General features: G+C 35.6%; 1 protein-coding gene and 1 long non-coding RNA gene across 2 annotated transcripts; one reads left to right on the forward strand and one right to left on the reverse strand.

Moving 5' to 3' along the window:
• Nucleotides 1-667: 667 nt before the first annotated feature.
• LOC122294553 lies at nucleotides 668-4,527 on the reverse strand. Its single transcript, XM_043103394.1, has 4 exons — nucleotides 3,742-4,527; nucleotides 2,532-2,695; nucleotides 1,347-2,431; nucleotides 668-1,198 (listed from the first exon to the last, which is right to left on the reverse strand). Exons 1-4 carry the CDS (start codon nucleotides 4,487-4,489, stop codon nucleotides 1,192-1,194), a joined length of 2,004 nt encoding a protein of 667 aa, XP_042959328.1. The 5' UTR covers nucleotides 4,490-4,527; the 3' UTR covers nucleotides 668-1,191.
• A 5,826-nt stretch (nucleotides 4,528-10,353) lies between these two features.
• LOC122294943 lies at nucleotides 10,354-11,387 on the forward strand. Its single transcript, XR_006237809.1, has 2 exons — nucleotides 10,354-10,420; nucleotides 10,864-11,387. It is a non-coding gene; the product is annotated as an uncharacterized LOC122294943 (long non-coding RNA).
• Nucleotides 11,388-13,636: the final 2,249 nt, after the last annotated feature.

A 13,636-nucleotide genomic window follows, 5' to 3' on the forward strand; every position in this document is an offset into this window, starting at 1 on the left:
ATTGGCGGAAAATAACAAGACTGTGCTTGGATGAGCTGTTTGAAGTAGTACAGACAATACCTGGCTTTGATGACGATCTAATCATCGAGGCATGCATGTGAAATGTGAAGACCTTTGTTTTAATGAGAGGAGGGTTATCAAGTTCATGAAATTAAACGAGAGACTAAGAAAAAAGTGATGGTTAAAACATTTTGCGTGGTGAGAGTGATTAGAATACCCGGTAATGTGAGTACATTTTCACCTGTGAATGGATTGCATGGTATTCATTTTTCCTGCTTTGCACTTCTTTTACTTCCTTCATTGGGTTGTGCTTTGAGCGTTTGGCTCCTGGGACTGGATATGAATTGACCTTTGGAGTTTTCTCGACCAATATAACTATTCATCTGCCATTTTGTATTCCCAACAAGAGTACGACACAGGTGGGGGGAATGGTTATCAGACAAGCCAGCAAAGTGTCTAGAGGATTGTTTGATGGGTGCAAGTTTTTCTTCTTTTGATAAGTGCGTATTTTGGGGAATTGAAAAGTTTTCACCCCATACAGAAACCCGACGTGTGGGTCCAACGGATGATCATTGATGTACGTAAAATGATTAAAAAATCTTTCAAAAATCCTCTCAAACATATTATGCAGAGGAAATGCAAAATACTTTTTGGCATTTCCGCTGAATAGCATGAGAAAAACCAGAAGCTTTACTCTCGGACACAAGCTGGTGAAGGTATTCAAATAGATAATCCATCCCAGAAAGAACCACAAATGTACTACCACTTGGACCTTTCGAACTGAAACTAACTAGGTAACTGTAAGATCGTATAAAAATTGGAGTGTGGTGCAAAGATTTCTTCATTTCCTAATTGTATGACATTGTAGGAACCAGGAGGAAGGTTCTCTTCTTCATCAGTATCCTCATCATCTTTTGATTCAAGTTCTTCAATATTATAATTTTGTTCATTCTCAATGTTACCTGCTAAATCCATGTAATTTGACTGATCAAAGACTTTGTTCCCACCATTATTTTGCACTTCGAATGCCACAATTCAGACCCTACATGGAAGGCAAGAAAGTACCATGCACCAAGCTGTCCCATAAAAGTGTTGTTGACGTAGAGTATGCTTCACATATGGGAGAAGACTGCTTGGTGGTGTAAAGTGACTGTGCTTTCCCGAGTCCCGTCCGGATTACATGCAGGTGCGTCAAGACCTGGTAGAAACAAGAAAGACAGTAGCAGTGAGTGTATCGAATTGGCTGGACAAACATTTGGGTTTCATCCCTTATTTTTCACTTATCTACCACTCATTTGATGCCACATAATGGAAGTACAAATTAAATATATAACAGATGCTATAACCTGTGACAAACAACAGCCATGCACGATGAGTCACTGTCCAGAATCCACATCCCCAACTCTTGAAGCTGCATCTGAATTAAATTTGGACCTATCTCAGTCGACCAAAAAACCATCTTCTTCCCATCCCCAATAGAAGATTGATTAACACCATCCGCACCAATCTTAACGCTGAAGCTTGACTCATCAACCCTCTTAATCCTCACACCCTTCTGTTCCATTAACTTTGCTGTTATATACACAAAATGAATTCCATCTCCAGGCATCGCCACTTTCCTCGAGTCGTCCACCATTGCTGTGATCTTGGGCAATAAATCATCAACCCAGAATTTCTCGGCAGAAGATGAGCCACTAACATAAAAAAGTTTAAAGCTCTTCCCAACATAGAAATCATAGGTGGGATCAATGGTCTCGAGAAATAGGTCACTACGAACGAAAAGCATGTTCGCATCCACCATCCAAGAATTATACCTAAACCCCAAACAACTCTTGATTACATATGCCTTCACTAAAATCTCCATGATCAGCTCTGCATTGGAGTGTCGAGAAGGACTCGATTTGTACGCCCTAATGTTATTAAAAAACTTGTCTGCATTAATCACTGGATGCCCCCTTCTTGAGAGATCAAGCAGCAAGTCAGATTCAGGGCCCATTAGTATGTAGTTCCAAATATTTAGCCTCTCAAAGTGACATAGCATGTTCCTGGTGACCGACGCTGATACTCCAAAGAGGCTTACAAAAATAATGGTCTCCTGTTTCTGCACAGCATAAAGAATCGAGCCAAGTTCATCACCGCTCCCTATAGCTCTTCCAGGATGTACTTCTCTGAAACAGAAATCATACCATTTCATATTACTCAAAGGTGGCATTTCAAACAGACTGAAATCAAGGGAGGTTTCATCCAACAATTGAGAATCAGGCCCAGCTGTTTTCCCATAGTTAACACCAGCATCCCTGTGAGAGACACTAAGCGCTCTCTCACGTAAAAAATTGGTGTAGATATTAAAATAACCACGAGAATGAATAAATTTAATGAACCAAGGAGTCCATATTCTCTCTCCCATCTTCTTGTACCATCCAGTTGTCACCTGTGATTTCAGATTTAATTGAGCTAATATGTAGCACCTTAAGACATTACCAAGAAAGCCAGAAATCAACAAAATATGAATGAAATTTAAATCTAATTACCATCCCATCGAGTAATGGCTTAATTCCCTTGGCCTTGTGTTTGTCATACCACAACCTGAATTCTTTCCAAGGTTTTGGAAAGAGCAGTTGACCCCAAGTGCCAACTATCTGGTAGAAAAAAAGTCGTGTTCCACTATCCAGTTGTATTTTGTTTCCATGTTTACCTGTAATCAGAAAACAAAAGCACCATAGGAAAATCATATGAAGTAGAAGAAATGTAACAAGGGCCATTGGCAGAATAATAGTGCACAGGCATCAAAAGAGGAAAAAGGGGGGAGGGGGAAAGAAGAACAATGATTTCTTTATAGGTAATCAAGAATTTTTAATCATAAGAAAAGGAGGCATGGCCCGAGTACACAAAATGTATATATGAGAAGTATCTAACTAGGGTTTTCAACCGTGGAAGGACATTGATATAATAGTCTTCAATTGCAGAAAGAAAAATAAAAAGTAACACATGACCAATCAACCTGGTCATGAATGGCACACACTGTGAAACTCAGTCAAACAGTGAAAACTCAGAACTTCCATGGAAGAGAGAGACAGAAAAGTTTGGCTGTATAGTTTAGCATAAAAAACTGCTTCAACAGGCAAACGATTGTTCACAAGAATGATGTTTGGCACAAGGAAGTCCTAACACCTAGGAAAAATCAAAAACAGGAGAGTTCGTCCAGTTAGTGAAACCTCCCTGAGAAGTCCCTGGCGGTAGGGGAAGGTTAGTCTAGCTAGGAGAAAAACTGATTATGACCCAGTGAATCTGCTCTCCTACTCAGCATTAACGATAACGGCTATTAATTGGGATTGTTAAACTTTCTGGTTCTTAATCCTAAATCGGAAATCTTAACTATAGTATCTACTAACAACTTTTCAGATACACGTTCTACAATATTTTCCATCGTAACGGATTTTTCAGTAATCCTAGTATGGTATCAGGAACGCTAATTTTTTTCTCGACGTTGAACTCCAAAGTCAGTCTCTTTACAAAATCCTTTCTTTTTTCTTGAGGAAAACTAAATATGAATACAAGGATTCACCTATTAAACTATGTATACAAATTTATAAAACACTAAAACATTGTCTTCTTTCTTTTAACTTTCGGTAATTACAATCGGTTTTCAATATGATGAATCGATACATAGATCTGAGTCACCAAAGTAGACTCCTCGAATTATAGGTTACTAGAATTCTAGTCTAGTAAACAAAATGGTACCTGGGACGAACCTTGGTCTCTGCAGCGAAGCCCCGTAGACGGACGGACTAAAATTTGAAGCATTATAATAGAAATTCAATATCAAACTCCTAAGAAACTTGTAGTAGAGCGGCGAGACCTCCAAATCGTCTTCGACCACGAAAGCGAACTCATCGTCGGAGCTCGGCCACCACGTCTCCAACCACTGCGCCTGCAAACCCACGTTCTCAGTCCGATAATGCACAAGCTTTTCCCCGAACCTCCATTCGAACGCATCCACAAACCCCAGAATCCGATGCGAACCGTCCAATTTGCTGTCCAATTGAAGGGAGTCGTTGTTTCCGGGGGCGAAATGATCAATGTAAATATGGAGATGGACGCGGTCGGAGAGGTAGTCTGCGGCGGCGAGTGACCGGAGGCACCGGGAGAGCGAGTCCAGGCGGTTGAAGGCGAGGACTTTGATAATGAAAGTGAAATTTGGGGAATTAGGAAAAAGGGGATTAGCAATAATATTAGATTTTTGAAGGGAATGGATGAAATTAGTGTCAGAGTTAGGGGAGGAGAAGTAGGCGGGGCATAAGAAGAGGAAGAAGATGGCGGAGAGGGAGAGAAAAAGAATAGGAAGGAAGTGTCTTTTCCGAGCCACCATTCTTACTAGGGTTTGAGAGGTTCCGAGAGTTATACTGAAAGCTTCAATGAAGAAGAATGAGTGGAGTTCAGACAGGGGGAGCTGTACGAGATCAGGGACTCGGTCACACGGAGCCTCCATGAGAGAGAGCCGATCCCCAATTTTTATCAGACGTGGTCGGTCCCGATCAATTATTTTTTATTTTTAAATGAGGAAATTAGATTAATAAAATTAAAAAGTAAAATTGCAAGAAAACCTACCGGACGAAAGGAAAATAATTTAACTACAAAAATATTATATAAAATTACATTTATGAATTAATACGGGCTGATATAATCTGTCATATTTTAAAATTATTTTTATTATAAAATAGATATTACGAATCATATAAAATCACATTCAAATCAAATTATTTTAAATTATTTTATTCTTAAATCAGTATATAGCATACAATTTTCATAACTTGAATAATAAGATTTAAGTTGTAAAATTTAAATTTTAAAATTTTTCTTTCAATTTAAATTATATCATATAAACATCTTATTAAGTATGTCATTCACACTAACTTGTAAATAGAATTTTTCTACAATTATTCGTATTCGGGACGATCTTTGACGAACTCTTCTATTGTATATTTATTTTTATAAACTCTTGATTGCATTCATGGTACAAGAAACTGAAAACAACTTACAGCAAACACTACCAAGCTCTTAGTACAATACAAAGAATCAATTACAAATCAGCATCTACAATCACCCAATTTGAAATTAAATCAGGATAGGAGTGCCACCATTGTGTCGCATGTTCAATCCTTTTTGCATGTTGAGCTAATAAATATGTTGCTTCATTACCATGCCTTCTCACACGAATAACCTCATAATCCTTAAAGGAAAATTCTTCTTGTCATCCTCACACTTCACATATCACATTTATTTTAATTTTTTTTTTCATTTTTTCTATAATAAATATGTAGTGTGTGGATGATAAATAGAATAATTTAATTAGTTTAATAAGAATCAAATGAAATAAATAATATTTTAATACATAAAATGTGTAGTGTAGGATGATGTGTAACATTCCTCGTCCTAAAAACATTGTAGGAGATGAAATTTCCATTATCAAAGGCCCCTAAGTACAAAAACTAGATTATGGGACTTTATCACTTTAATAACTAGCAAAGAATCCTCTATTAATGTTAAACCAACATAGTCCAAATGTAAAATCATCTACAAACCTCTCAAAGCAGCTAAACCTTCTATGTCATCCACAATTTCAAAAAAAAAAACTACTTTTATATATATATATATATATCCATGGATATCAGGGCCAGTTTGAGCGCACCTGAACTAATCCCACGGGATCCTGTACTTAATGGTCAGGTAAACCTTTAGTGGCCATGGAGGTATTCGAACTGATGACCATTAAAGAGTAAATCTAAAGCCTGATCAACTAAGCTATCCCTCAAGGTTTCCTTCATACTTAAAGCAAACAAAAGACCACCTGTATCATCTTTTAGAATTGTCTCCACACCAGCAGCATCAAAATCACAAAATAAAACCCCATCAAAATTCAATTTAACTTTCCTAAAGTGAATATGTTGCATTCTCAAACAAACAAAGATTTTTATATTTCCGAACACTCCAAGAAATGGTAAGAAAATAGGAGACTAAAGACATATTGATTTTCATTAAAATCCACAACAACTCATCAAACCGAGTAGCACTAGATAGCAACTGAAAATATTTACCACACCAAGAGGCCCAGGTTTGGTTAACATTGAAGCACAAACATAAAGCATGAATTTGATCTCCATTCTGACAATTAGCACACAACCCATCAGAAGCCACACCCCTTTTCAATAAATTTATTTTAAAAATTTTATGTGTAGTCACTTTTAAGTATTAGTTATTCATTTCACTAATGTGATTAGCTGTGTTACTTTTATTTTAATATAAAATAACTGATCATATTAGTAAAGTGTACAAGAAATACGCAGAAATGATTATATGTAACATTTTTCAATTGATTTTTGTTGGAAAGCTATTGTTACAAGCTCTTCAAGCAAAATTCTTGATTTTGGTAAATTGAGACAAATTCCACAACTTCCTCCAATATTCAGGCTTCCTTTCCAACTGTACACTTTCAGGTTGGACAGAATTTAGAAAGAATCTCAAAGCAAAATAATAGTCTAATTTAACAGTATACTATCCACTTTTGTTACCACCCAAACAAGCTTATCAACGGTCCAAGAATGCAAAAGAGTTTGAATAATCTTTTCAAAAGGGGGAAAACATTTTCAATCAATTCTACATTCCACAATCGAGAGGAAGCATCAAACAGCATATTAACAGTTGCTTCTAAGGGTAATAACTGAGAAGCTTTAGTCCCAAGAGATAGATTCTAACCATGTTGATACCCAAAGATCTTTCCAAACATTAATCTATCTCTATTCCCAATTCGCCAAAGACACCCCTTGATAAGAATATCATTTGCTTTAGAAACACTCATCCACATATAAAAAGAATCGAGTTTTGCCACATATAAACGAATTTGTGTACTAATCTATGTACCTATGTTGATGCCTTCATATTCAAAATTCAAATTAACATTATTTTCAATAAAGTCTATTTTTTTTTTTTACAAATTATATTGGATGAATGCACATATTAATACGTAAAATTACTTACAATTAGATTTTCCCAAAAGGATTATACCTAATAGTTGACTATAAAAAAGAAGAATGGGGAAATACTCGGCTTTAAAAACTTTATATAGCAATGAATCAGAGTTAGTCAATAATCTCGTTGTTTTGCAAGCAATGAAAGATTAAACATTTCAAAGTCACAAACCCCAACCCTCCATGTATTTTAGAAGCACATATCTTAGGCCAACTAACTCTTCTATTGTATTGTTGAGAAATAGAGCTGACAAAAAAGGGACATGAAGCAAGCATGCGTAATGCCACTCTTTAAAACAAAAAAAATATCTTATCAGTTATAGTTACATTTATCGACGTTTTCAATTTCTTAAAATTTCTCACACACCAATTTATAATCGAAAATTATAATATTTTACATGAAGAACAACATTTCTCATATTAAATTATTTTTCAATTTGCAAACGAAAAAACTCTAATATTTCTACAAATACTATATAATAAGCTCTAAACTAAGTGGATAAAAAGGGTTCCCACTAAATTCCTTATCCTAGTCACGTTCAATTACCTTGAATTAGTTGCCATAAAGCCTCCCTTTTTTGTCCATGTTAGCCAATTAAAGGGCTATTAATAAAAAGTAATGCATTTTTATTGCAAGAAAAGGATCAAAACAAGGTAGACAACCAAAGGTCTACAACGCTACTCTCAATTGATGCAATTGATTAGATATATATAGTAAAAAACTTATTATTAAGAATCAGATTTGACGTCTCATATTAATTTATAAATTAATTTTTATAAAATAATTTTATAAATTTAGTAATTCTCAAAGATTTAATTTAATATGATTACTCAACTAAAGAAATCCTCTTCATTTGACATTCATAGCAAAGAAGAAGGGGACAAAAATGGATAATCATTTGAACGACACCGCCATGAGTTCCTAAGGCTTGCAGTGCGTAAAGAATTAATAGAGATATGCATTTCTCCTTGGCGTTTTATACGCCACAAAGCAAAATACCAACAAATTCACTACAAGAAATTAGCGCTTTTGCAGCGCTTAAAATCGTTGCAAATACATTCAAAAAATGCTGTAATTGATCAATTGCAGCGTTATTACCCTCCTTGCATGTTCGACAGTATAAAAGTGATATTTTTGATCATTAGCAACGTTATTGAAAAAACGCTGCAAAAGACTTCATTTACAGCGTTTTTAAACCGCTGCAAACTCACTAATTTCACGTTGCAAAAGGCCACCCCATGTGACTGCCATGGCGCTGCATTTGATCAATTGCAGTGAAATTTATCCTTGCTATATCATTAAATTTCGCTGCAATAGCCTCCCACCAACAGCAGCGCTACATTTGGTTCGTTGCTTTTGCCATTTTTTGCAACACTTAAAATCGCTGCAATTGATTTATAAGCGCTGCAATTTGTGTACGTCAAAAGCAACATACCATTCTAGCGCTGCTTTTGATACTTTTTGCAAGTACTAAAATTGCTGCAAAAATTCAAAAAACGCTGCAAATAGCCAAAAGCAACGTTTGCTTCCTTTGTTGCATTTTGCATTTTTTTCAAGGACTAAAATCGCTGAAACTGATGATTTGCAACGACTTTTGGCCTATTTGCATCGACTAAAAATCGCTGCAAATACTTAATTACAAAATAAAAAAAAATACTACTGAAACATACAGTTTCAGTAATTTTTTTCACTGAAACTTTTAGAAGCAAAATTAGTAGATCAGTTAGGATTTAATTTCCTTTATTTAATAATACAAAGGATACATAGAAAATAACAACAAAGTACTCAAGGATCCTTACCCAAGTCAAATTATAAATTCATTTACATTATAATTTATATAGACGGAGGGGTAGCTTGATACATTTTAAAGTACTGCTAAAATTTCTCTAATCATCCAACCCTTATTGCACCTATTCTTTGCAAAAATGAATAAGATGTTCCAGCAAAGCCACCTCCAACTCCAACCTGGCAGGAATTAATAAAATTTCCAGTCATATGATTGCAGATACTTATTGACTTAGCAATTTGTCTTGACGCTAACACATATTTAGATGCGAGGCTCACTGGAAATATGTGGTACACAAAAGCAAAATGCAAAACTAGAACCAAGATACCCAAAAAATAGCGAAACTAGAAGCCCGACTAACCATTAAATAAAATTGTTTACAATCATCTCACATTATAGATAGAATAAATAAACATAATTAAAATATTGTCTAACTACTGCGATGATAAGTAGTCCTAAAAAGATTGCATATTTAATTCATAATCCATTGGTGTATTGAACACAGTTGTTGAGATTGTTATAATAAATTTCTTTTCCAGGTTAGTCACATGGCCCAACATGTCTTTTGACATCAAAACTGGAAAATTTCAGAATGGGGATGGTATTCTTAATGAAATTTAGATGGTTCTGCTCTTAAGATGTTAAAGATTCCTAATTGGCTTTAGGAGGAAAAACAAAAGCCTGGAGATAGCACTTGTGGTATATAATTCTGTGATACTTTTAAATGGAGTATCTAACCCAAAACATGTATAAATACAAAGAAACTCACTGCACTTTTTATCTTTGCCACCTATTTTTATCAGTCATGGTATGCATCTATGGAATTCTAGTGTCTGTCAAGTGTAACAGCATTCTCACTAAAACCTTGTATCTTCAAAGGCTTTGAATTATAGTGTACCTGTTGACTGCTCTTCACAATTCCCTTCATTATTTCAACAAGTTTCATGCTACCATCAGCTAGAGTAATGGCTTCTTGGAACTTCACATGTTGGCATGTACAAGGAGATGTTAGTAGCTTATAGCAGTGACTGGAAATTAACATACCCCCTGCACATAATTAGTCATCAATTAAACATCTAGCAGGTCAACATCTTTGGAAGAATAAAAGAGTTGACTGATGCAATCTCATGTAGATTTTCAAAGTAGATGCAATAGGTATTGAATATAAAAGCACACCCCATCTATCATGAAAATGATATGCAGGTTCTTTCAAATAGAAAGCACATACTGCAATTGAGTTTAAGTGCAGTGATTAGCAGAATAGCAACTAGACTCTTGCTTTTACAAAGGAAGGATTAAGGTTTTCCAAAATAGACTATCCTCTGGCATATCAAGGATTCCTTTTATTTTCTCTAGTATTTTTCTCTCTAATGAGTAATGAGGGCATCTGAAATCTCAAGATTCAAAGAATCAAACCAGATAGTTATTAGATTTTCTTGTGTGATACAGAAGATTTGCAACATTATTGGGTGTTTTTCAAGTTTTTAATATAGTAACTTACCCATACAATTTCCATATGGTTGTCAAAAGCTATTCAGATTTCCATTCCTTCTGCCATCTAATCAATATCATGCTTACTATTTAGAAGTCCTTAAGAAAGCTAAAGAGGTGTGTTTCTCTGTTCCTTGGGCTGTAATGGGTTTAGGCTGTTAACATGAGATTTATATTGCTAAGTATAAGTTTGTGGATTGTCCTTTTGCAACACCATAGAAAAGGAACAGTCCAAGCATGATGTGTTACAACAGGTGGCTGATAAATATGTTACTTCCTCTATTTAGTGCCAAAGTTTGGTTTGTAAGTAAGTTTTGAGGTTTGTTGTAATGCTGCTGTTGCCAATCTTGTTGAGTTTTATTGCACTCGTTACAATATATTGAGTAATGGGCACGTATGAGCACTGACCATAGTCTGTGGGGTTCTCTTTGAACATTGCTATTGTATTAATGTCTTTTTGAAATTCAAGAAAATAAAAAGATATCAAGTCAGAAACACTCAAGTACATTCGTCTGATCTTCTTTGCTCACTAATATCTTTTTTCGGTCCTTTGTTTTCAGTCTAAGCTACCCGGCAAGGCCTCTGTTTCTAAGAAGCATGATTCAGTGGGGCATGGGGTGGACAAGAAAACTGCTTCTTCAAAAGAAGGTGATACTCTCTATGGAGGATCTGCTAGTCTTGATATACCATATAATTATGACAAGAAAGAGAAGTTTATGCCACTAATTGCAAAGTCTAAGAAGGATGGGCAGGATCCGCCTTCCAAAGCCACTGAGCCACAAATTGATGCAGCGGCTACTGCATCAATTCTTCAATTAAGCTACAAGGGGTATTAAGAATGCTGGTTTAGAATTTTTCCCTAGGACATCACCAAATGGTAGGACATCACCTCCCTAGCATTGAGGGTGGGCTTACCTCAAGCTTTGGGAGTCTCCAGTTTTGGACTAGCACTAGAATGCAGTAACTTTATATGAAAGGCAGAGAGGTGAGAGCTTAGTATATGTATATAGAAAGGAGACTATACTAATGATCACTACAAGGAGATGATTCTGGGTTCAGCTCACTGAAAAGGATAGAAAAATCTAGAATTGTTTACAATTCCAGTGAATTAGCAAACATTAATCACATTGTAATCTGCAAGTTAGACCTTATAACCAATTATCCCTAAGAAATTCAAGCCCATGCAAAAGCATTAGTAGTGTATACTGTAAAGGCTTTGTATTGAAGTATTGATTGAGTTTCCAAGCCAATAAATTATATAAATGGTTTCAGATTTATATCCTATGGGAGATAAAAGAAATTAATAAAACACAGGAACTCACTCAATGACAGGAGCAGAAACTAAGTGAAACTAACCCAACAATAAAGGCACAATCATCAACTTGGCATGAAAGAAAAATATGAAAGAAAAATCTAAGGAAATACAGAACATAATGCACAAAACCTCACGAGATAAATCCCAAACTATTTAGGCAGCACATTCTGCTGCAACGACTCAATACAAGTTAGAAAAGACATTCATGCCCAACTGATGTTTCCCTGAACCTTACATCATCAGGTTCCACTCACTTATTGAATGACCCTTTGACTTAACATGGAAACAAAAATGGAACAAAAATATCACTGTTGACAGTATATAAGGACAAGATCTTCAACAAACTAAATGGTTTTCATCCTACCTCCTCAAAATGAAGGTAACAACTCGACCTGTTCATTGCTATCACTGCTCCTTGGAGACCAAATCAACCCTTGTATCATGCCAGTAAACTTGTTTATCTTATTGCCCAAAACAGCTAATTCTCTCCAACCCCTTTGGCCAATTGCATCATTACATCCATTCTGCATAACCAAAACATCACTGGTTCTGATTGGAACATACATTTTTTGTGCAATTTTTTAAACAAACTTTAACTCTCAACAATCAAATTGGGTGAGAAATATATATCAAGGAACATGGGAAAACAAAGTGCTTAAAGACTATTGAAGAGGTGGAAAGAAAGATTACCTTCACTAAGGAATCGATAGCACCTAAGCTAGTAAGCCTTAGATGTTCATAAGGCCTTTCCTTGTTCTCAGTGGCAAGTAGAGGGAATAGATACATTGGAATCCTAGATGCAAAAAGATCATGAATTTCAATTAGAAGGTCACCATATCCTTAAAAGGCAGCCAACTTGTAACAATGCTTAACTCCATCTAACAGTGAATATTTCTATGAAAAGATCATGCAAAAGCTAGAGGTTATTGTAATAATTGCAAAATTGACTTAGTACTGCAAGGTATAATTATTGTAATAATAAGACAGCAAAGCTAGAGGTTAGAAAAGGAAATAACATTATGTGATAAATGTATGCCCCTGCATCTTAAAACAAAGCCAACTAATCTCTTAAACAGTTAAAACAAATAGTGATGAAGAAAGATGACTAACTTAAATCCGAAAGCCAGGCTTGAGAGTTTGATAGGAAGAATCCCATCTAATCTCAATCTCCATGAGCTCACAGTAGCATCCATGATCTCACAGTGGTATTGTTTGCAATAAAAGAAGAAAAGGGAAATTGGTGTTTTAATTAGATTTGTTTGATTATCAATCCATTAATGATTACTTCTTGTATTAGGCAGCATTGCTTTTCAGACTGGCTGGAGAAAGGGAAATTGGTATATCACTCAATGAATATTCTTGTGACCCCCTTCCCGTTTGGAAAAGATACTACATATCATTCATATCATAGCTTATAAAGACTGAGAATCTCTAGACTTTCTCATTCTTTAATTACCCTGTCATGGCATAAAGCAATACACTCGGTTTTCAAATTAATTACCCCGTTTTTCTTCCCCAATTGAGGCCATTCGCCTGAACCAGACAACTAATAGTAATAGTAGGTCAACTCGTTAAAAGCCACCACTGTTCTGTTTGGGATCCAGCTTTGAATTCCCCCATGCTTTCGGTTCCAAAATCATAACCATTTGTTTATTAGTCAATCTAACAAAAGAATGTTTGTATTGATTTTAAAATACATTATAAGCAATTCCACAGTTACATTATACATACACAAACACATAGGCAATTTATGCATAAATTGAAAGAGCAAACCACCCCTGTTTCTACTTGACCTAAACGGTTTCATTAAGAAAATATTCTATCTAAAAAACAGAATATCTTACTGAGTGGAGGGGACGATGGGATGGAAGCGAGTTGGATAACCCACTACTACAAGAAAAGGGTTTTCTTGATGTCGAACGGCAGATTTGGGAATACCACTTTTTGAACTGGAACTAGTAGAAGAGCGAGTCATGCACGAGGATGAGTGGATTTTGATCCCGCGGTCGCCACATCGG

Source organism: Carya illinoinensis, chromosome 14 (genome assembly GCF_018687715.1).
Source record: "Carya illinoinensis cultivar Pawnee chromosome 14, C.illinoinensisPawnee_v1, whole genome shotgun sequence".
Taxonomy (NCBI): Eukaryota; Viridiplantae; Streptophyta; class Magnoliopsida; order Fagales; family Juglandaceae; genus Carya; species Carya illinoinensis.